We start from the raw sequence: 21,718 nt of genomic DNA, 5'->3' as shown, positions 1-21,718 counted from the left end.
CATTCATTCATTGCATGATACAAGCTCAGAGATAGGAAGACGAGAAAATCACTAGAGCCAATTAAATGGCAGAGCAGGGATTAAAACCCAGCTTAACAAATTTCTGTGATAGAATATCCACATTCTATCTTAATTGTTCTCTCCACTGTCCTCCCTCTAAAAAAATACAATTCTTTGAGACTTGTAGTCTAATATTGAAGTTGGTTAGTTCTGCACAAGATCAGCTACATTATTTGATCTAATACAATTGTTCATAGTCAGCCTTGATGATATTAATGACTTAAAAAAAGAGCTCTGTTGTTCTCCTTGAAGGGGTCCTTCACATCCCTTGTAAGTTGGATTCCTAGGTATTTTATTCTCTTTGTAGTGATTGTGAATGGGAGTTCACTCATGATTTGGCTCTGTTTGTCTGTTATTGGTGTATAAGAATGCTTGTGATTTTTGCACATTGATTTTGTATCCTGAGACTTGGCTGAAGTTGTTTATCAGCTTAAGGAGATTTTGGGCTGAGACGATGGGGTTTTCTAAATATACAATCATGTCATCTGCAAACAGAGACAATTTGACTTCCTCTTTTCCTATTTGAATACTCTTTCTTTTTCTTGCCTGATTGCCCTCGCCAGAACTTCCAATACTATGTTGAACAGGAGTGGTGAGAGAGGGCATCTTCGTCTTGTGCTGGTTTTCAAAGGGAATGCTTCCAGGTTTTGCTCATTCAGTATGACATTGGCTGTGGGTTTGTCATAAATAGCTCTTATTATTTTGAGATAGGTTCCATCAATATCTAGTTTGTTGATAGTTTTTAGCATGAAGGGGTGTTGCTCAAGGAAATAAAACAGGACATAAACAAATGGAAAAATATTCCATGCTCATGGATAGGAAGAATCAGTATCATAAAAATGGCCATACTGCCTAAAGTAATTTATAGATTCTATGCTATCCCCATCAATCTACCATTGACTTTCTTCACAGAATTAAAAAAACTACTTTAAATTTCATATGGAACCAAAAAGAGCCCATATAGCCAAGACAATCCTAAGCAAAAAGAAGAAAGCTGGAGGCATCATGTTACCTGACTTCAAACTATACTACAAGGCTACAGTAACCAAAATAGCATGGTACTGGTACCAAAACAGATATATAAACCAATAGAACAGAACAGAGGCCTCAGAAATACCACCACACATCTACAACCATCTGATCTTTGACAAACCTGAGAAAAACAAGCAATGGGGAAAGGATTCCCTATTTAATAAATGGTGTTGGGGAAACTGGCTAGCCATATGCAGAAAACTGAAACTGGACCCCTTCCTTACACTTTATACAAAAATTAACTCAATGTGGATTAAAGACTGAAACCTAAAACCATAAAAACCCTAGAAGAAAACCTAGGCAATACCTTTCAGGACATAGGCATGGGCAAAGACTTCATGACTAAAATACCAAAAGCCATGGCAAAAGCCAAAATTGACAAATGGGATCTAATTAAACTAAAGAGCTTCTGCACAGCAAAAGAAATGATCATCAGAGTGAACAGGCAACCTACAGAATGAGAGAAAATTTCTGCAATCTATCTATCTGACAAAGGGCTAATATCCAGAATCTACAAGGAACCTAAACAAATTTAATAGAAGAAAACAACTCCATCAAAAAGTGGGCAAAGGATATAAACTGATGCCTCTCAAAAACAGACATTTATGCGGCCAATAAACGTGAAAAAAAGCTCATCATCACTAGTCATTAGAGAAATGCAAATCAAAATCACAATGAGATACCATCTCGCACCAGTTAGAATGGCTATCATTAAAAAGTTAGGAAACAACAGACGCTGGAGAGGATGTGGAGAAATAGGAACACTTTTACACTGTTGGTGGGAGTGTAAATTAGTTCAGTGGAAGAGTGTGGCGATTCCTCAAGGATCTAGAACCAGAAATACCATTTGACCCAGCAATCCCATTACTGGGTATATATCCAAAGGATTATAAATCATGCTACTATAAAGACACATGCACACATATGTTTACTGCAGCACTATTCACAATAGCAAAGACTTGGAACCAACCCAATGCCCATCAATGACAGACTGGATAAAGAAAATGTGGCACATATACACCACGGAATACTATGCAGCCTTAAAAAAGGATGAGTTAATGTCTTTGCAGGGACATGGATGAAGCTGGAAACCATCATTCTCAGGAAACGAACACAGGAACAGAAAACCAACCACCACATGTTTTCACTCATAAGTGAGAGTTGATCAATGAGAACACATGGACACAGGGAGGGGAACATCACCCACTGGGGCCTGTTTGGGGGGTGGGGGGTCAGGGGAGGGGTAGCATTAGGAGAAATACCTAATGTAGATGACGAGTCGATAGGTGCAGCAAACCACCACGGCATCTGTATACCTATGTAACAAACCTGCATGTTCTGCGTCTGTATCCCAGAACTTAAAAGTGTGTATATATATGTATATATATTTTTATACATATATGCTGTAAACTGTATGCTCAGCATTAGAGCTCATATAATTTGCTTCCTTAATAAGCAACCAATGACACACGGGGCCACATGCGCATTTCCATGAAGTTTCTCAGTGTGGCCTCTTTCATGGAGTTTCAAGAACTTGCTCATCTTATAGGTGGGGAAACAGATCTGGAAAGAGCTAAATCAGCCAAGACTTGGACCAGACCTTGCTTGCTCCCATTGCTTTGTGTTGAGAGCTTGAGCACTTACTGGCTAGGTCCAGCAGGCAGAAGAGAATATTTGGGTTTCCTCAGGGGATGGCTAGAAGCCACAGTTGGATATAATTCACTCAGTCTTGCGGTGTAATAGTTGGGAGGCTGTCTTCTAAATGAAATTCTGAACTACTACGGATGCTGCTAACAAGTGGACTGAGAAATAGAATAAATACTTCTTTGTGGAGGGCTTCTTTCATGTTAAAGGTAGAAGGCAGTGGTTAGAAGTGTGGACCCCTAAGTGTAACTCCTCAGTAACTTAACAGCTATGTGACATAGAGTAAGTTACCTAACTTCTCTAAACTTCATCTTCCTGATCTTTAAAATGGCAAAAATAATATTACTAAACAGGATTGTCAGGAGTAAATGAATAAGTCATTAAGAGAGAACACTACATGCCCCATGATGTTAGCTATTATGCTGCTGCTGTCAGCAATGAAAAACATCACTTATCTTACAGGATATAATATTCAGAATCCCTTGAGATATCCTTACCTTTTAAAATTTGGAAGTTTGCCAAGTCAGTTAAGAAACAACAAAACACTTCTGTCACAAGTATATTATTGATCAACAAAATTTGTTGAAAAGTGTAGCATCATACTCAAATACAGCAGTACATACTAGGGAAGTTTCTGAAATGTTGGTCCTCCTTGTTCTCCCACTTCACCCTTAAAACCACCTTAGTAATAAAACACCTAGCACAGTTGCAAATACATTCCTATTTTTTAAAAAGCCAGAATATACGTGTGTATATGTGTTATGTATATAGTTTTAAAATGTGCCCTATAAATTTTTTAGTTTTTCCCTTGGTCTTTTGCAAAAGAAAACAAATCCTCAAATATACTTAGAGCTACATCATAAAAATGACCCTAAATTATTGGGAAAGGAAGGGGGTGTACTCTCTTTATGAAGGTAGAGAAATAAGAAAAATACAATTAAAAATGTTCTTATCTATGCTGAATTAAGAATATCCTACCATGTAAGAGTTACCCATTTTGTTATTTTTTAAAAACTTACCCACCTCCACCCATTCCAAAGAAACACATTCTCCAAGGATTCTGAAAGCTTACTGGACTCCGAGGACACTAATTTCCTGAGGAAACTAAGAAAGCAGTGCTGCCCAGTGCAGAAATAGACTATTCTTCAGTTTAATAAAGTGAAAACAAATATTTGTCACTTAAGTTTTTGAAAAACAATGGAAAATGTGTATGTGCGTAACTGAAATGCCATCCATGAAACAGTTACAACCAACAAAATAAGGAAGGCTTATGTTTCTATTTTACTTCAAAAGGAACAAATCAATTGGTCATCAGTCTTATAAGTTCTGGATTTGCCACCACCTCCAGAAACCGTACAAATGGATAGTTCTTTTGTTTTACTTATTTATAACATATATATCACATAAGGCAAATTCACTTCATGCTTTACTTCAGTAAAATGGGGAAAAAAGCTTTCTCTGCAATTGGCACTAAAGTTGTTTTAAGTTCTTAATAGCAAGGAGATACATCCAACTATAAGCAGAATGAACACAGTCATAATACATATCAAACCAAAATTATTTCCTTTATATAATCAGCAATGAGTAACTCCAGAGGTAGTATGGCAGAAACGAGCATGGATCCTATCAGGCCACAACCAAGACAAAATTAATATTTTTTCTATGGTTTTGACCATAAATTGCTTTACACATTTAGGACCTGAATAAAAACCACTTTCACCAGAAATCTTGGCCCATTAATTCAACTGACATATCAATTTACAACTTTCAGGACTGCAGATATAAAAAATGTAAAGTATAAAATTATGTAAGTTTGAAATGGTTTTAATTGTATTCATTAAAAATATTTACATTTCCCAGTACTTACTTGACAAAACCCCCTTGCAATATAATTCTACTCTAAACTTTTATTTATAAAATGAGGCTCACTTATGACATTTCAATGACTGCGATACTGCAAATTACTTACATTCTGTAAAATATCTTACGAACTTTCATATCAAAGGTAGTTTATATTGGATTATCGGAAACCCAATAGAGCCCACAGATGAGCTTCCTATAGTTCTTTTCATTAATGCTTGGAAAGCATGTGAACATGAAAAGTGCTGTTAAGTGCTATCATCTCCCTTAAATTTTCACTTATACTGTGTGCACATTGTGAAATAAACACATATGCAGCATGTCCATGTTTTGATATGTATTTTTTATTTCCCTGCAGTTTTCACTTATCAAGAACAAGTAACAGGGAAAGTTGTCTGAACTAGTGCATAAACAAACATTCTGAAACACCACTACACGTATCTAATTTACAAGAACCGTATAAAAAAAGTCACTAAAACACTACACTATGAAGGTGTCCAACGCTTACAGTCAGACTTTTTCCAACCCGTTACTTGCCTTGTAGCCACAGGAAAACTCTCCAAAATTGAAAAGACAATCTTGCCACAACCCTCCCCCCTCCCAACACCTGGGATGGCTCGATATCTAGACTTCCAATAATTATTGCAATGATATAATGCAATACATACCTGGTAAAGTATCTTTTATGTGGTGTGTTACAGTTTTAAAGCCAGTTAAAATATGCAGCCTTCAGATAAAATGTAATCCTCGAAAAATTTTCATATCTGCACAGTTTAAATGTGCTAGATGCATAATTTTTCCTATTCCATTTTTTGTGTAATTATTTTTTATAAATTGGTATTATAAATAGAAATATACATTCAAAATACATGGAAAAGTGAGTTACTACATTAAATTTGCATGTATCGATCCATCCCTTTCCCCTGCACAGTAATAGAAAATACTATTTTGCCTTGAACTTCATATTTGACAGTGAAATGCCACTAAAGTATTTACCAAAAAGTCCATCTAGTCAAATTGTGAAACAAAATGAACCAAGTGAAAACTTTACAGTTCCTTTAGAAAAAAATTACAAGAATTTCATTTCCTAGCTATGAATCTTTAACTTTTTAGACACAAAGTTGGATTTATTTTTACAAGATACAAAATGTAAACATGGCAAAATAAATAGTTAAAACAAGTGATGCAGGATCCCATTTCATGCTCATGATCCCATTAAAGAATTATTTTTTAAAATCCATTCAGTTGCAAATTCAAGTGCAAAAGCATGATGATGAATATCTACTATTCAAGTAACAGAAATAATATTGATGATACAAATAAACTATTTTACAAGGTAGTGATTTTCCCAATTTTACAAAATATACATCATATATGGATTTAACATCCAATATACTATAGTCCATTTAGGTCCATTGTTACACTCTGTGATCCACAGAGTGGTGCCTTTTGCATTCAGCTGGAATATGAATGACTGCACACCGTCAGCACAGGTCAGAGCCACATGGTTTAGGTTATGTCACTTCCATAGCTACTGTTGTCTCTGCTATTCCATTTAAGCCCAATCTTTCTGGTTCGTGGTTCTCTCTATGATAAAGCAAAGAAGAAAATAAACATTAATACTCTCTAGAACACTGATGCTACCACTTAGTATTTACAAAAACATTGTTATGTAACTACAACTAAACATGACTTCACAAGAACAATTCCCATTTTTACGATTTCTAGAAAGGAATGAGAAAAATTTTTCTTCAGCTCAGAAATTCCAATAATTCCTAATTTTTTTTATTATAGCTATTTTTTTTTTTTTTTGAGACAGAGTGTCACTCTGTCGCCCGCTTGAGTGCAGTGGCCGGATCTCAGCTCACTGCAAGCTCCGCCTCCCGGGTTTACGCCATTCCCCTGCTTCAGCCTCCCGGGTAGCTGGGACTACAGGCGCCCGCCACCTCACCCGGCTAGTTTTTTGTATTTTTTTAGTAGAGACGGGGTTTCACCGTATTAGCCAGGATGGTGTCGATCTCCTGACCTCGTGATCCGCCCGTCTCGGCCTCCCAAAGTGCTGGGATTACAGGCTTGAGCCACCGCGCCCGGCCTTATTATAGCTATTTACTTCGGAAAGATAATAATTTAACATAACATTTCAGTAGAAGCCAATGAGAAATTACTTATGAAATATGTATCACAGGACAAACCAAGTTTTCCTTTTTTTCCCTGAGAGATGAAGCATATGACACTCAAAAAGAATAATCATTAGGAGCACAGTATTACTGAAATTATTTTCCACTAGAGTTTAATTCTATAGGCTTAAGATCATGTATTAACCTATGTAAATCAATTTTTTTCTGATTCACTGTTCTCCTTGTATTAGTGTCATAGACAGAAATATAAAAACATTCTAAAATATATTATAGATGTACATTAATCCTAGAATATTCTCATTTTTAATATACATAAAGTAATTTACTTTCCCTTTGTGTATGATGCTAAAGAAAACACAAATTTGGATGTGAAACCTAAACTCTGGCACGGAGTTAATCATAACAACTCTCATCTTCCAGACTGCCTAAACTATAAAACACCAGACAAGAGTAACTTCACGCCTGTAATCCCAGCACTTTGGAAGGCTGAGGCGGGTGGATCAACACGTCAGGAGATCGAGACCATCCTGGCCAACATAGTGAAACCCCGTCTCTACTAAAAATACAAAAATTAGCCAGGTGTGGTGGCAAGTGCCTGTAGTCCCAGCTACTTGGGAGACTGAGGCAGGAGAATCGCTTGAACCCGGTAGGCGGAGCTTGCTGTGAGCCGAGATTGCGCCACTGCACTCCAGCCTGGGCAAGAGAGCGAGACTCCATCTTGGGGGTGGGGTGGGGGGAAAAGTAACTGAAGCTTCTAACATAGACTGTGATGTGTTTGACAATTTGATGTCCTTTTCTTTCTTTTCCTTTCTCTCTCTCTACTACTACTCTCCCTTTCTCTAATAATCCTACTAGGTTGGCATTTAAGCATCCTACTAGGCACCTTAAACAAATAACTAAGTCACAGAATTTTATACAGATCTTCAGTATCTATTGAAAATCAAGTCTGTCAATAAACACCTATTGCTTGAGCAGTGTAAAAAAAAGTCTTCTTCTTCCCACAGGACAGCCAGCACAAAGGGTTCTCATCACTGAAACACACACACACACCTTGCTATGCTGCTGATGGCACTGCTGGGAGTAACCTTTGGCACTCTGTCCATACTGGCAGCAACTGTGGCAAGTTTTAAGGCTGTTGGCGATGGTGCTGAAGTCCGTGTATTGATATGCACATTGACTGGAGAAACAACACTGACATTATTGAGGTGCACTGCATTTGTCAGGCAGGAATTGTTCATGGGAAGTGTCTGAGGACTGCTTGTGCACAATGCTGGGATTAAGTGGTTTGTAGTGGTGTGGCCAACTGTCCTTACAAGTTGTACAGCTGAAATCCCTGGGCTAGATGATAAAGCCATATTGGTGGAGTATAATGTTTTAGAGGTTCCTGAAAAAGAAAAAAGTCATTCAATTAGTATCATGAGACATCAATAAAACTATTTTTAGAAGTTTAATAAAAATAAATACAAATACTTGTATTTGAATTGAATGCCAAGTTAACTTTTCACACACCGATCTCTCCAAAGGGAGCTTCTGATCACTAAGTAGAATGTACTAATCTGCTACAACCCCCAAAACAACCTCTTTCTACTGGTCTACAAAAAAGAGCTTTGCAAAGTATCCTGCCGCCTGTATCTGGCAACTGTGGAGTTAAGTATAACAGGACAGATGGAAATGACAGTTGGGTTTCCCTAAGAATGCACACATGCATGAATATTAGTAAAAATGGACAATCAGGCTCATGAGTATATATATAAAAGCAAATGGAAAATCCTAGGGTCTGAGAGGTAGCTGAAGGATGATAGGAATAGCAAGTTTTTGCGGACTCAGGGTACTAAGAAGCAGACAGGGTTTCATGGCAATACTCTATCTAAAGAGGGGGAGCCAGAAGAAGTATGCCTATGAGTGGTATGTAAGAGTGGGACGGCAAACCTGATTTCCAGTTTATTACTGTCCTGGGTTATATTTCACCTTTTTATCAATGCATGGATGATTCAATGGGGATGGTTAGCTCAACAGATTTCCTAAGATGTGAGGCAACTGACAGTATGTGAATGAAACCAGGAAGGGTAGAGTGTTACACAGGTTATGTATTCAATGGATGAGGGAGAAAACAAGGAGTAGATTCTATGTGAATTCTAGAAACATCTAGCTATTTCTCCCTATCTTTCCAAAGAAATCCTAAAGAGTCCTGATTGACTTCTTATACACATTTTCTCCTTGGATAAAAAAACAAAAACCATACTCCCAATTACTGAGTTACAACTTCAAGAAAGTAGGTACCATGTGAAACCCCAGCTGTACCTGAAGGCTGGACAACACCGTTTATGTTGTTGTGGCCAGTGTTCTGTTCCTTGGCTACCTCACTGCGACTTGGAACAGGTGCACTGACCACTGCAGATGCAGCAAAGTGGGCGCTTGCTGAGTCAAGTGTTTTAGACATACAGTCAGAGGTGCTTGAGCCCTATAGAATGAACAAAGTTAAATTCTCTAATTTTTAGATGTAATTTTATGAACATATTAAGGGATGGGGCAAACCCAAGAGGCTGTTGCCTTTCTAACCTTGAACAATTATAAGTGTTTAGATTAAGAGATCTAGGATTCCATAGACGATTTTTGGTAAATGAAGCAGGGAAGTGAACAAAAACTTGGAATTTATTTCTGAGAAAGAACTAGAGATTAAATAACCCAAGGCTTTAATGTTCTATTAATTTTTCCAGTAAATATTAATGAATGCTTTTAAAAATGCTTTAAACTAGATACCTGGATAAAATGAAATCATAGATATAATTAATAGATATTTTTGTCACAACGTGAAAACCTATCTTGGCCTAACCCTGAAACAGGCTGAAACTACTTTAGGCTGGTTAACCAAGAGACTCAGAAAAAGCAAACAAAGTAAAATTAAATAGCCATTCCTCCTTCATTCTGTATAAAACTGGTTACTAAGTCCTACAGCCCTAGTCCTTGAGCAAGTCCCAGATACACCTGGATGTCACAGGAGTGTTGGGTTCCAAAGTCACTGAGATACTCATGTTACTGGAGTCAGGATCTTTAAAGTCAGTGTACTGACCCTTTGAGAATGGGCTGAACCACAACGGGCAGATTCTAGCCTGAGAGCTCACAAAATATAACCAAGATTGAGTAAATCTCAGTTACTACTTTAGAAGTGGTTTTAGAATTATAGAGCAATAAAATTTAAGACCTAAAATGCAAGGTTTATGTTTTTCAGGTGGTTCAAATTTGAAATAAGATTTCTTAGTTTTGTTTTTAGTGGCTTAAAATAGAAATTTATCATCATATAGTTCTGTAGGCCAGAAGTCCACAATGAAGCTTATGGGGTTAAAATCAAGGTGTTGGCAAGGCTGGTTCCTTCTGGCAATTATGGTTTTATGAAGTATTTTTATTCTTATCTCTAGCATCTTTATTTAGTGGTGTCTACAAACAACTTCCCTTAGTGGCAATTTTCTTCTTCATTTTTAAAAACTTTTATTTATTTATTTATTAATTTTTTTGAGACACAGTCTGACTCCATCACCCAGGCTGGAGTGCAGTGGCGCGATTTAGCTCACTGAAACTTCCCCTTCAGAGTTCAAGTGATTCTCATGCTCCAGTCTCCCAAGTAGCTGGGCTTACAGGTATGTACCACCATGCCCAGTTAATTTTTGTATTTTTAGTAGAGACAGGGTTTTGCCATGTTGGCCAGGCTGATCTCGAACTTCTGACCTCAAGTGATCTGCCTGCCTCAGCTGCCCAAAGTGCTGGGATTACAGGCGTGAGCCACCGTGCCTGGCTGCAATTTTCTTCAACAGGAAAATGTGATTCACAATGGCAAGGCATTATGCTGTTAATATATTGCACAATTCAACTGAATTACTGCCCAGCTTATGAAGCACATCCACATGGCACTTAAACACATAGTTTAGGAAGTGGTTAGGAAAGTTATATCTTTCAAAAAAATCTTCTTTGGGGGAGTAGAGGTGGAGAATGATTCTTACAACTGCATATATAATTACTTCTATAAATTCTCAACAACCCTTCAAAAAATTTAAAATACCGTATCTGGCTCCAGAACTCTTCTCAAACTATTAAGAGACTAGTTTATAAGCTAGTCACTTAAAATTACGTACATTAACTGAAAAGAAATTCAGGTTAGAGCCCCCAAATCAAGAGTGGCAAAACCAAGATTATCTTCTTGGTATCTGACTTGACTAAAATGGAATAAAACTACATACTGATGAAAGAAACAGACATAACTATGACAAAAAGAGCAGTTTACCTGTGCTTTTGGATGTGTCTGTTGCGAGGAATGCTGAGATTGCTGTTTCTGCTGAAGCTGGGCAAGTTGCTGCCTTTGCATCTGAACTAACTGCTGCTGATGTGTCTGAAACTGCTCTTCCGTGATACCCCCTGTTACTGGTAAACAACATGAATTTTGGAAATGAGTACGTTTTAAAAGATTTTTAGTAACATAAGCAGAATATAAATTTACTCCACAATTAAGATGAAAGCAATAACAAACTACAATATGGATTATCAGAAAATAATCTAATGAAAATGGCAAATCTTTCATCAAGTGTGGTGTATGCTTGTATCTGTGATCTCCATCACATGCTAAGAAAAGTGCCTAAATGTAGTTTTTGTTGAATAATACAGTTCTAACATGAATATTTTACCATTTATTCAGACTTAATATCTTTGAGACCACTCTTAATTCTCTACATTATGACGAGCAAGTAATGAGAAAAACTTTGATTTATTCATGTTAATAGTAATAAAATAATCACTAAGTTATAGCCTTAATAAGAAAGTAGGACCATCTGCAAGAATGTCAATGATTTTTACTGCTGGTTTCATATAATATTGAAGTGAAAATATTTTATTCTCTGATTACAAATCAAAGTAGAGAGCAACATTCATCTAACATAACCATAAACTATAATTTAAGAAAATAGATTCAATGTCTAAAGTAAATCCATCTATAAAAATATGGGCTAGAAATCAGACAAGTATTCAGAAAACTGAAGATAATATGTATCCTCAGATGTAATAAATTCTATTGTGACCAACTGTGTTAAAAGTGTGTTTCAAATGAAAACAAAATATTTTGTTGTTTTTAACAACAACAAAAATATTTTTGGGTTGGTAGATCATAGATAAAATATTGCCAACCAGCTGCGTTTTTTGAAAAAATCAGCTAAGTTACAGAAACCATTTTTCTCAAAGAAATGTAAACAAAATTTCATTCGTTGATATTTCAGCAGATGATTGATAAATTGATTTAGAGAACACAAAGACATTTCTATGGAAGTCAGTACAATATTAGAGTCAAGAAAAATTAAATGACATGAGAAGAAATGTACTTTAGAGTAATTTTGCTCTATTTTTTAACTGCTCACTTTCCTTTCTCCCAATTATTTCAATCAACAAATATTTACTATCTACTATAATGCAGAATGCTGCACTAAGAGTTACAGTGAATACAGGGGAAAATAAGAAGAGGATCTCTGTTACAAAGTCCTGGAATGTAGTTGGAAAGAAAAGACAGACATAAGAAATACCAATTAATGAATCAACCTTTACATGTAATTGATCTAATCAATATGACCTAAAGGAGTTTAGACTGGCAACTATAGCCTCAATCTAGCTTACTTAACTCTCCCAAGTTTTCTGTTGAGTAGGATCACACATAAATAATTTTAAAAAATATTTATGGTAAATTAGACATATAACAAGTTATGCCTAGTACAGTCTATTTTCTATGAAAAAGGAGTTATGCCCCAGAAATGAACAAAGCTTTGGATATACTCTCATTTTTATTCCACAATATTATCATTAAAATTTGTATTGGACTAGAAGGGGAAAACAGTTCTTAGATAGCAATGTTATTTTTAAAAGATTCAAAACCTTGGGGCTATTACAGTGCTCACTCTAAAATTTTAAAATTACCTGTATTTTTGAAGTACACATTAGTTATCTTACTGAATTACCAACAAAATCAAATGTCTTTCTTTGCACATGTTAAATTCACTGCAAGTGTTCTATTTTTAAATGAAAAAAATTTTTTTAAATTCTAAATTTATAATCTTCAAACTCAAATGAAAATGTGAAGTATTCATGAATTTCCAGCTGTTTGAAAACCTTGGGGAAAGAGATGAAAAATAGTTTATTAGATACAAAGACAGAAAGAAAAATCTTAAATTAAACCCAAATAAATCTGTTTAAGTCCTATGTGTACAGTTCACCAATTCAAAAGAAATGGACTTGGAATCTGGTATTATTACAACAGTCCTTAAGTCCAGTGTCAAGTGTGTCCAGAGTTGAGCTTTACGCTCTGGTGAAAAGGTGAGAGGCACAATGATTAATATTAAGTGAGGAATAAGCCAAATAAGAATATATACTTTCAGTGGCTATTTCAAAATTGAGAGAGAAGCAAGAATGAGAATTTTTTCTTCTTTCTATAATCTTTTAAGTCAGCTGATAAAATCTTACTAATTCAGAATAAAGTATATATCTAAATTAGTAGAAAGAACAAATTCCTGTTTTTTGGAGGCAGAGTCTTGCTCTATTGCCCAGGCTGGAGTGCAGTGGTACAATCATAGCTTACTGCAGCCTTGAACTCCTGGGTTCAAGTGATCCTCCCGCCTCAGCCTCCTGAGTAGTGAGTAGTTGGAACTACAGGTGCATGGCATCACACCTGGCTAATTTTTTAAATTTTTTGTATACCCAGGGTCTCATTATATTGCCCAGGCTGGCCTCCAATTCATGACCGCAAGTGATCTGCCTGCCTCAGTCTCCCAAAGTGCTGGAATTACAGGCATGAGCCACTGTGACCAGCCCAAATTACTACTTTTTAACAACAACAAAAATATTTTTTGGGTTGTAAATCATAGATAAAATATTGCCAACTAGCTGTGTTCTACCTGCTTTTATGAACACATGATCATTTGTGTACATATTAAAAAGGGAAACAGATAAAACTAGCTGTTTTTTTTGGGTGTCTGCATTTACTGTCCTGTCTTCTTGAGACCATTAATTTGCTCAGGAACCTTATTCTTTTCTCCTCATAGGAAACTCAGAAAATCCCAACCTAGTCGCAATCCAAATTATTCAGACTAATGGTCAGTGTTTCTTAACCTTTTTAAACCTAGGTGGACTTTGATACTAAAATTCTCATTTCTGATCCCATTTCTGGTTGAGAATCACTGACACAAATTTAATTTAATTCTATATGTATATGCTTTAAAAAATTACATTCATTTTTTTCTTTTCCCCCTCACCCGAATCTCAGTATGTTATATCCATTCTTGGCATCTAGCTCTTTATTATTAAGCAAGGTATTCTGTGCTTGCAACAAGCTGATTTTCCTCATTCAGAATTTTCTAGAGCACTATTTATTATTACTTCAAAACTTTAGACAAAAATCGCCAAGAGTAATCAATGACACAAAATTGGAACATATACAAAATATCCTTTCTAACTCCTTTATTATTTTGGGGTGGAGGAAAAGTGGTATGAAATGCATAGTTTTAATAGCATGGACACAATATTGAATTGCAATTCTCAGGGTTCTCAGGGTTTACTTACTGGTAGGTGGGGGGGGGGGGCAGGAGAAATTTGACTGAAAGCACTTTCTCTACTAATTATTTTTTCTTTCATAAGTTACTGAAATACATCCAGAAGATATTTCTTACATTGCTCTGGATTACCAAGAGGCACACATTAAAGTACATCAGAAATAAGTAATAGTTATAGAGTGAACAAATCTGTTTCAGAATAAGATACAAGACAGGGACCAGGGACCCAGCTTTGGGTGAGGTGATGGTGGCACCAAGGGCAAGTGGGAATGTACAAAAGGGAAACTGAGATTCTCTGCTTCTCTTGCTTAGGGCCAAGCCCAGTTTTTTCACTAGCTGATCTTAAGTTGCTAGCTTAAAAGTGAAATTCATGCTGGTCATAAATCTATCCCATCACATGCCCACAAATCTTATCAATTTAAAAGTAACCATAAATCTGATTGTTTTGTGAAGGCAGGAGTATTTCAATACTCCAGATAGATGAGAAGTATTCCTTTCCCTAAGTAAAATGTTTTGCAAAACTTCGTGGGTAACACATTCTATATAACACATTCGGCATACTTGTTACATGATTTTCCCTTTTATATACCCAAATATGTAATTCAGGACATTAGTAACATACTTGTATTTCTAGATATGTTGTATACAGAACAGTCTGTTTTTCACGAAAGCCCCTCACCTTTCTGGCTATCTTCTACAAATCTGATTCATTACCTATCTTGTAATTACCAGTCTACTTTTATTCCTCAGATAAATCCATATGCCTTTTCTTAGGTATCTGTCACCATCCTTGGAAAGCAGACTTTGTTTTCAAAGGTCCCAGCCATCCCTCATGAAATGAGTTCCTGTATGGTGCTCTGCCTAAGGTGACTTCTTAGTGATCAACTAAAAACATACTCTGTGTACCTCCACAGATTTTACACTAACACAATGATTATAAAGCTTTAGGTCCCTGCTTCTTAAGCTTGTGCCCAGAGGTATTCTTGAGTATATGGGAAATCTTTGTTAACTCTGTATTATTTTTGTTGACAAACGAAAAGAACAATCTAAACAGAAATACACTCAGGATCTTCTGGATGATCATCCCACAACAGAGTGGGAACACAGGATTTTTGTGCTTGTGCCTTTGTTTTTTCATCATCTCTTAACTTTTAATGCAGTGTTTCTTAAACTGGCCTAAGATGGATTCTTGGGAAGCCATGAATTTTTCAAATACTAGCCTCGACCAAATTTTCACAGCTTAATGAAGAATACCTAATTTGGTAGTAAAGATTATTTAAAAGTCAAAAAGAATACATTATCTACCAGGTCAGTCTTTGTTACAAGTTTTCTTTTTTTCTTTTTTAAGAGACAGGGTCTTTGCCTGGGTGCAGTGGCTCACGTCTGTAATCCCAGCACTTTGGGAGGACGAGGCGGGTGGATCACCTGAGGTCAGGAGTTCAAGACTAGCCTGGGCAACATGGTGAAACCCCATCTCTGCTAAAAATAAAAAAATTAGCTCGGCGTGGTGGCTCGTGCCTATAATTCCAGCTACTTGGGAGGCTGATGCACGAAAACTGCTTTGCCTGGGAGGCGAAGATTGCAGTGAGCCAGAATCATGCCATTGCACTCCAGTGTGGGCGAGAGAACAACACTCGTCTCAAAAAAAAAAAAAAAAAAAAAAAAAAGAGAGTCAGGGTCTTGCTATGTTGCCCAGGCTGGTCTCAAACTCCTGGCCTCAAGCCATCCTCCCACTTTGTCCTCACAAAGTGCTGAGATTACAGAGGTGAGTCACTATATCCAGTATTACAAGAGTTTTGGTATATGCTTTATCAAAGATATGCTGACTATATGCAATTTTTGTTTTAAAGGACAGATCTGGGGCAGGATTAAAGGGTAGAGAGAGGGATCTTACATCAAATCTTCTGGGTTAGAGTGGGAAGTCAAATGAAAGTTCATATAAACCACTGGAGCTACTCTGCTGACAAACATATCCAGGAGGGTTGACATTACCTTTCCAGGACTGTATACATCTTACAAATGTAACTCTTACAGTGAAAGGCAAACTAACCAATAAACTGAGTCTTTGTGGGTGGGGAGTGGAAAGGTGAGGGGCGTTGGGGAATGGAGAACAAATAGATGTGAGGATAATGAAAAAAGACTAAAAATCCATTTAAACTTCTGAAACCCAAGCCAAATATTTACAATTGAAACTTCGTTATTTCCTTTTATAGTTTAACTAAAATATTTTAATCCCTTAGGTCTGAATCCATTTCTCACCTCTGGAAGCAACCCTAATCCTTAGCTAGATGCCAAATCACATTATACCAATGCTAAAACTATCATACTTGCACACATTTATGACGATTTAAGAATGAATGGGAAGAGAAACTGAAGAAATTAAAAATCAGGAATTTCTCTTGGAAAACTTTACAAACAATGATTTTAGAAATTGGTAATATTAAGATATTTAAAGTTGTCAAAAAGGCTGCTGGTATCTATTCTGTATATTATGACAGGTAAGATAAGAAAAAAGTATCATGTTAATTTGCAACCATGCATTAGTGAAAACTAAAACTAAATGTAAATTAATCTGTCCTTTGAAATCTGAAAAAGCAAAGCACTTTTAGATACAAAATGTATTTTCTTGAGTTCTGGATTTAAGAACATCATCTCAAAGAACAATACTGTAGTTTCAAAGGATTATCCACTGTTTATGTGAAGAAATTACATTCTTCATGTACATATTACAATTTGCATGTGCTATTAATTAAGTTCCTTGAAGGTAAGGATTGTCTTGTAAAACTGCAACTTTTAAACATTTAACCCAGTGTTTCCCATATAAGAGACACTAAACGATGTATGAAATTAATTTCTCTTGGTTATTCAATTGTCATGTTCACCACAATCAATCTATTCTTTATCCTGCTTTTTTTCTTTGAGAAGTGTTTTTCAATTAAGAGGATATACCTTTATTTTACTTAAAGGTTAACGAAACACATCTCTGCTTTCAAATGAAGTCTTTAGTTTTGGTTCTAATACCTAGGATACAGTTTTCAATTTTCCTTTAAGTATATAAAAGATAACACACACACATATATATGCAATTTTTGCATATATATGCAAATATATATATATATTTATTTATTTTTTTGAGTCAGGGTCTTACTTTGTCACCCAGGCTGGAGTGCAATGGCAGGATCTTGGCTCACTGCAGCCTCTACTTCCTGGGTTCAAGAGATCTTCCCCCCTCAGCTGGGACTAGAGGCACGTGCCACCACACTCACCTAACTTTTGTATTTTTAGTAGAAACTGGGTTTTGCCACGTTGCCCAGCCTGGTCTTGAACTCCTGGCCTCAAGTGATCCACCTGCCTCAGCCTCCCAAAGTGCTAGGATTACAGGCATGATTCACTGTGCCTGGCCTAGAATATATTTTGGACACATGGGCTATGACTTGGAAAACATTAATCAGGGCTATTAACAACATTTAAGAGAAAATTATTTGCCACTAGCCCTTAATTCCACATAAGATGCAGCCCTCTTTTTAATTTTTGTTTAAGAACTAAGGAACTTGTGATATAAATAAAGTGCATTATGTTTCTATTTCTGATTAAACTCATTTGCTGGGATTTCCCAGCTGTGAAATGGACAATTTAGTACTAATAATCTGTTTAGTTCAGTGTTACTCTCTGCCAGGGAAAAGTACAATCCAGTGTTAGTCTTGTTCCCTTATTTCTTGTCTTGTTAGTCTTAAAAACAACTGTGCTCTCACGACCAAGCCCACTAAGAACAAGCAGAAAGAAAAAGTGTTCAAGACACATAGATTAAAAAAACCAAACACATGAGGATCCCATTCTTTTGCTCTATCCTTAAATACATGAGGATACATCCATCAAAAGTAAAAATATAGTTTTCTAAAACTCCCTCATCCTTCTATTTAGGTAGATGAGGAAATTCCTATCTGTATTCATGGAATTGTAACTGAATTCACTTAAAATTTAGCTATCCGGCCCGAGTGTGGTGAAACAAAGCCTGTAATCCCAGCACTTTGGGAGGCGAGGCAGGCGGATCCGCAGGGTGAGGAGATGAGACCATCTAGCTAAGCTGCAATTTGGCCCAAAATCTCTACTAAAAATACAAGAAGAAAGTCAGCGAGAGGAGGTGGGCAGAGCCTGTAGTCCCAGCTACTTGGGAGGCCTGAGGCTGGGAGGAATGCGTGATGAACCAGTGAGCTTGCAGTGAGCGAGATGGCGCCACTGCACTCCCAGCCTGGGGCACAGGCAGGCTCCGTCTCAAAAAAAAAAAAAGATAAAATAAAATAAGGTGTGCTTCTTGGAGACTAAGAAATCCTATATAATAGATATAGCTTACAAATCATTAAATTATAAGTTTTCAATTATTTTTTTAAATGCTGTTAAAAAACTTTTTTCATTATGTATTTGTATTGCCATGCCTATTATTTTAAAACAAAATACATCTGTTGAAAACAAAAAACCTTGTGGTCCCAGTGACTAGAGGAGTCACAGTCAAGAAGAATGAGTTCAAACAAAATCTTTTACTCTAGGAATAAATTACTAAATAAGACAGATATGATTTCAAAACACTGAATTCTAATGTACCTTAGTTGTTGCTTAAGTCTTAAAATTTTTTAAGGAAAGAAATGGTACTGTGTTGAGGGTATTAAAAAATTTCAGAGAGGAAAAATCACACAGACCAAAAAGATTATTTTTTTTCTAATGGTAAGGTAAAGATAAAAATACAAAAAAATCTTGTTGTCTATGATGTTAACATAGCCTACTTGTGACTTAAATTCCCTGAGAAGTACATGCACGCCTAACGTAACAGTTTAAATGCTTATTTTATGTTGTATGGTAGTGTCATAGGATTATAGAGGTGATTATAATGGAACTATTTAAGTCGTATTAACTTATATTTTGGACCAATACATATGTCGTATTGATGATATAACAATATATACAGGCTGGGTGCGGTGGCTCAAGCCTGTAATCCCAGCACTTTGGGAGGCCGAGACGGGCGGATCACGAGGTCAGGAGATCGAGACCATCCTGGCTAAAACGGTGAAACCCCATCTCTACTAAAAAATACAAAAAAAAACTAGCCGGGCGAGGTGGCGGGCGCCTGTAGTCCCAGCTACTCGGGAGGCTGAGTCAGGAGAATGGCCTGAACCCGGGAGGCGGAGTTTGCAGTGAGCTGAGATCTGGCCACTGCACTCCAGCCTGGGCGGCAGAGCGAGACTCTGTCTCAAAAAAAAAAAAAAAAAAACAACCAAAAAAAAACAATATATACAACACATATATACTTTCTGGAAAAAAGTCAAGTTAAATCTAGAATTAATCTGGAATGTATAGTACGAAGCTGAAAATATCTGACAATGTTCACGCTGAGAAGGAAGACATTAAAATCACTTTTTAATGTGGTATACATCAGCAGAGAAAACAATCAGCCTACGGTCAAATGTAATTATAAATGCCTCTATATGGTATGTTTTAAACTCTCTTTTTAAGAAAAATTATTTTGAGAATGTTTAGTACAGGAATTCCATTTAGCTAAATAAACTGGAACTTTGTCTTAGAGCTGGCTGAAAAAAGATCTGATTTAATACTTGTCAACTTTCTACTATCTTTAGATTTCTAATAATCCTGCAGCCTCAAATTGTATTACACATTTATCCATTTCAGCTTCAAGCACTCTTTCAACTTCACAGACTCATGAACTTTATATAATGGGAGGCCATTTTCCTTACTTAAGTTCGTTTAGGAAAAAATTAACCAACTAATTTGGATAAATGATATGCCAATTTCTAATCATTCAAACAAATCCAGTATTTCATTATAACCTTTAAACAAATCACTGTACAAGTCAAGTTGGAAAAGAGGCAGTTCAGTAGCTAAAAGAGACTGAACATTATTGAGACCAATCAAGCTAAAGTGATTTATGATCACTGTAAGGAAGTTTAAATATGATAATTTCACATCCTAGAATGTATCATCCAGGAAGTAATTTAGAAATACAAAAAAAAAAAAAGGTATCAACAGTGTAAGTCTCTATGTTAGTCTTGGGATACAATGCATATATACAATGTATACATTATAAAGATATTTATAAATTATACATACTTGCATACATGTGATAAACAGACCACAGAAGAAAACAAATCAAAATTGTACCTTAGATTCTCCAGATATTATACATTATTTACAATGTACATGTCATAAAAATATTACATTAATTTGAATACATCTCTTAAAAATGAAAAAACTTCCTGATCTAACTAGAGGTAAGCTATCGGACAAAATTATTATTCATAGGGGCTTGGCACAATGGCTCATGCCTATAATCCTAGCACTTTGGGAGGCTGAGGCAGGTGGATCACCTGAGGTCAGGATTTCGAGACCAGCCCGGCCAACACGGCGAAACCCTGTCTCTACTAAAAATACAAAAATTAGCTGGGCATGGTGGTGTGCTCCTGTAGTCCCAGCTATTTGGGAGGCTGAGACAGGAGAATCGCTTGAACCCAGGAGGCAGAGGTTGCAGTGAGCTGAGATCACGCCACTGCACTCCAGACTGGGCGATACAGCGAGACTCCATCTAAAAAAAAAAAAAATTATTCACAGGGAGTCTCCTAAAAATCATTTTCCAGAAAGAGTTTTCAAAGGTACTCTCAAGGAGTAATGGTTACATTTAATCAAAGATTACGCACCAAAATGAAAATTACCTTTAACATAAGCAGTAGATAGTACTGCGCTGTGATTATCTGGTGGCAGCTTATAAGCAGTGTGCTTTGTAGGGAAGTCTGTATGCATTCTGCCTACATTTACCACACCAGGAATACACCCGAAATAGATGTCAGTGGTTTTACAGTACTAGTTAGGACAATTTGGTTAAAATGTGAGGCAGAACAGTACAATTTTGTTTCTTAGGTTGGGGAAAAAAATGCAGTAGGTTAAGATAAAATTCCTTTCCCAATAAAATTAAGTAAAAAAGAATAGCAGGATATACTTTTAACACAGCAACAGCTTACCTGATATGCCATTCTTGCTGGTGTTCAATAAAGCTACAGATGCTGCAGAAACTCTTTTATTGTTCACAGTCTGCCCTGGTTTTCTTGAGGTACATTCTTCACTATCACTGTCCTGTAAATTTAGTAGCCTTGGCTGGAAACACTGTAGTCGACATGATCTGATATTGCTTAATATTTCAGAAAGGGACAGTCTATTTTCACAATGTTTACTGGAAGCATTGGTCCGAGAGAAATTAGAAGAAAAGTCTATAGTTTGGGAAGAGCTTGAAAAACTATTCAGCATTTCAGGGTCTATCTGTTTTAGGACTGGGTCATGTTCTGTGGATATTCGGTCCATTATGACCCTGAAAAGCAAAATAAAACCAAACATTAACTAAGACAGCTGAAC

General features: G+C 36.4%; 1 protein-coding gene across 3 annotated transcripts in view; it reads right to left on the bottom strand.

The window, feature by feature from the left end:
• Positions 1-3,998: 3,998 nt before the first annotated feature.
• The window catches only part of EPC2 (enhancer of polycomb homolog 2), a 143,846-nt gene continuing 126,126 nt past the window's right edge, over positions 3,999-21,718 (bottom strand). For 2 of the 3 annotated variants that reach the window (XM_003907462.4, XM_009182202.2), the window contains 5 exons: positions 21,331-21,674; positions 11,011-11,147; positions 9,036-9,195; positions 7,785-8,118; positions 3,999-6,183 (listed from right to left, as the gene is read on the bottom strand). In XM_003907462.4, the coding sequence (XP_003907511.1) occupies positions 6,111-6,183; positions 7,785-8,118; positions 9,036-9,195; positions 11,011-11,147; positions 21,331-21,674 (1,048 nt within the window). In that variant the 3' untranslated portion in view covers positions 3,999-6,110. The remainder of the gene's footprint in view (positions 6,184-7,784; positions 8,119-9,035; positions 9,196-11,010; positions 11,148-21,330; positions 21,675-21,718) is intronic. The other variant, XM_009182201.2, reaches the window with a different exon arrangement.

This window comes from Papio anubis, chromosome 10 (genome assembly GCF_008728515.1).
Source record: "Papio anubis isolate 15944 chromosome 10, Panubis1.0, whole genome shotgun sequence".
NCBI classification, from domain to species: domain Eukaryota; kingdom Metazoa; phylum Chordata; class Mammalia; order Primates; family Cercopithecidae; genus Papio; species Papio anubis.
This window is presented reverse-complemented; position numbering and strand designations above follow the sequence as displayed.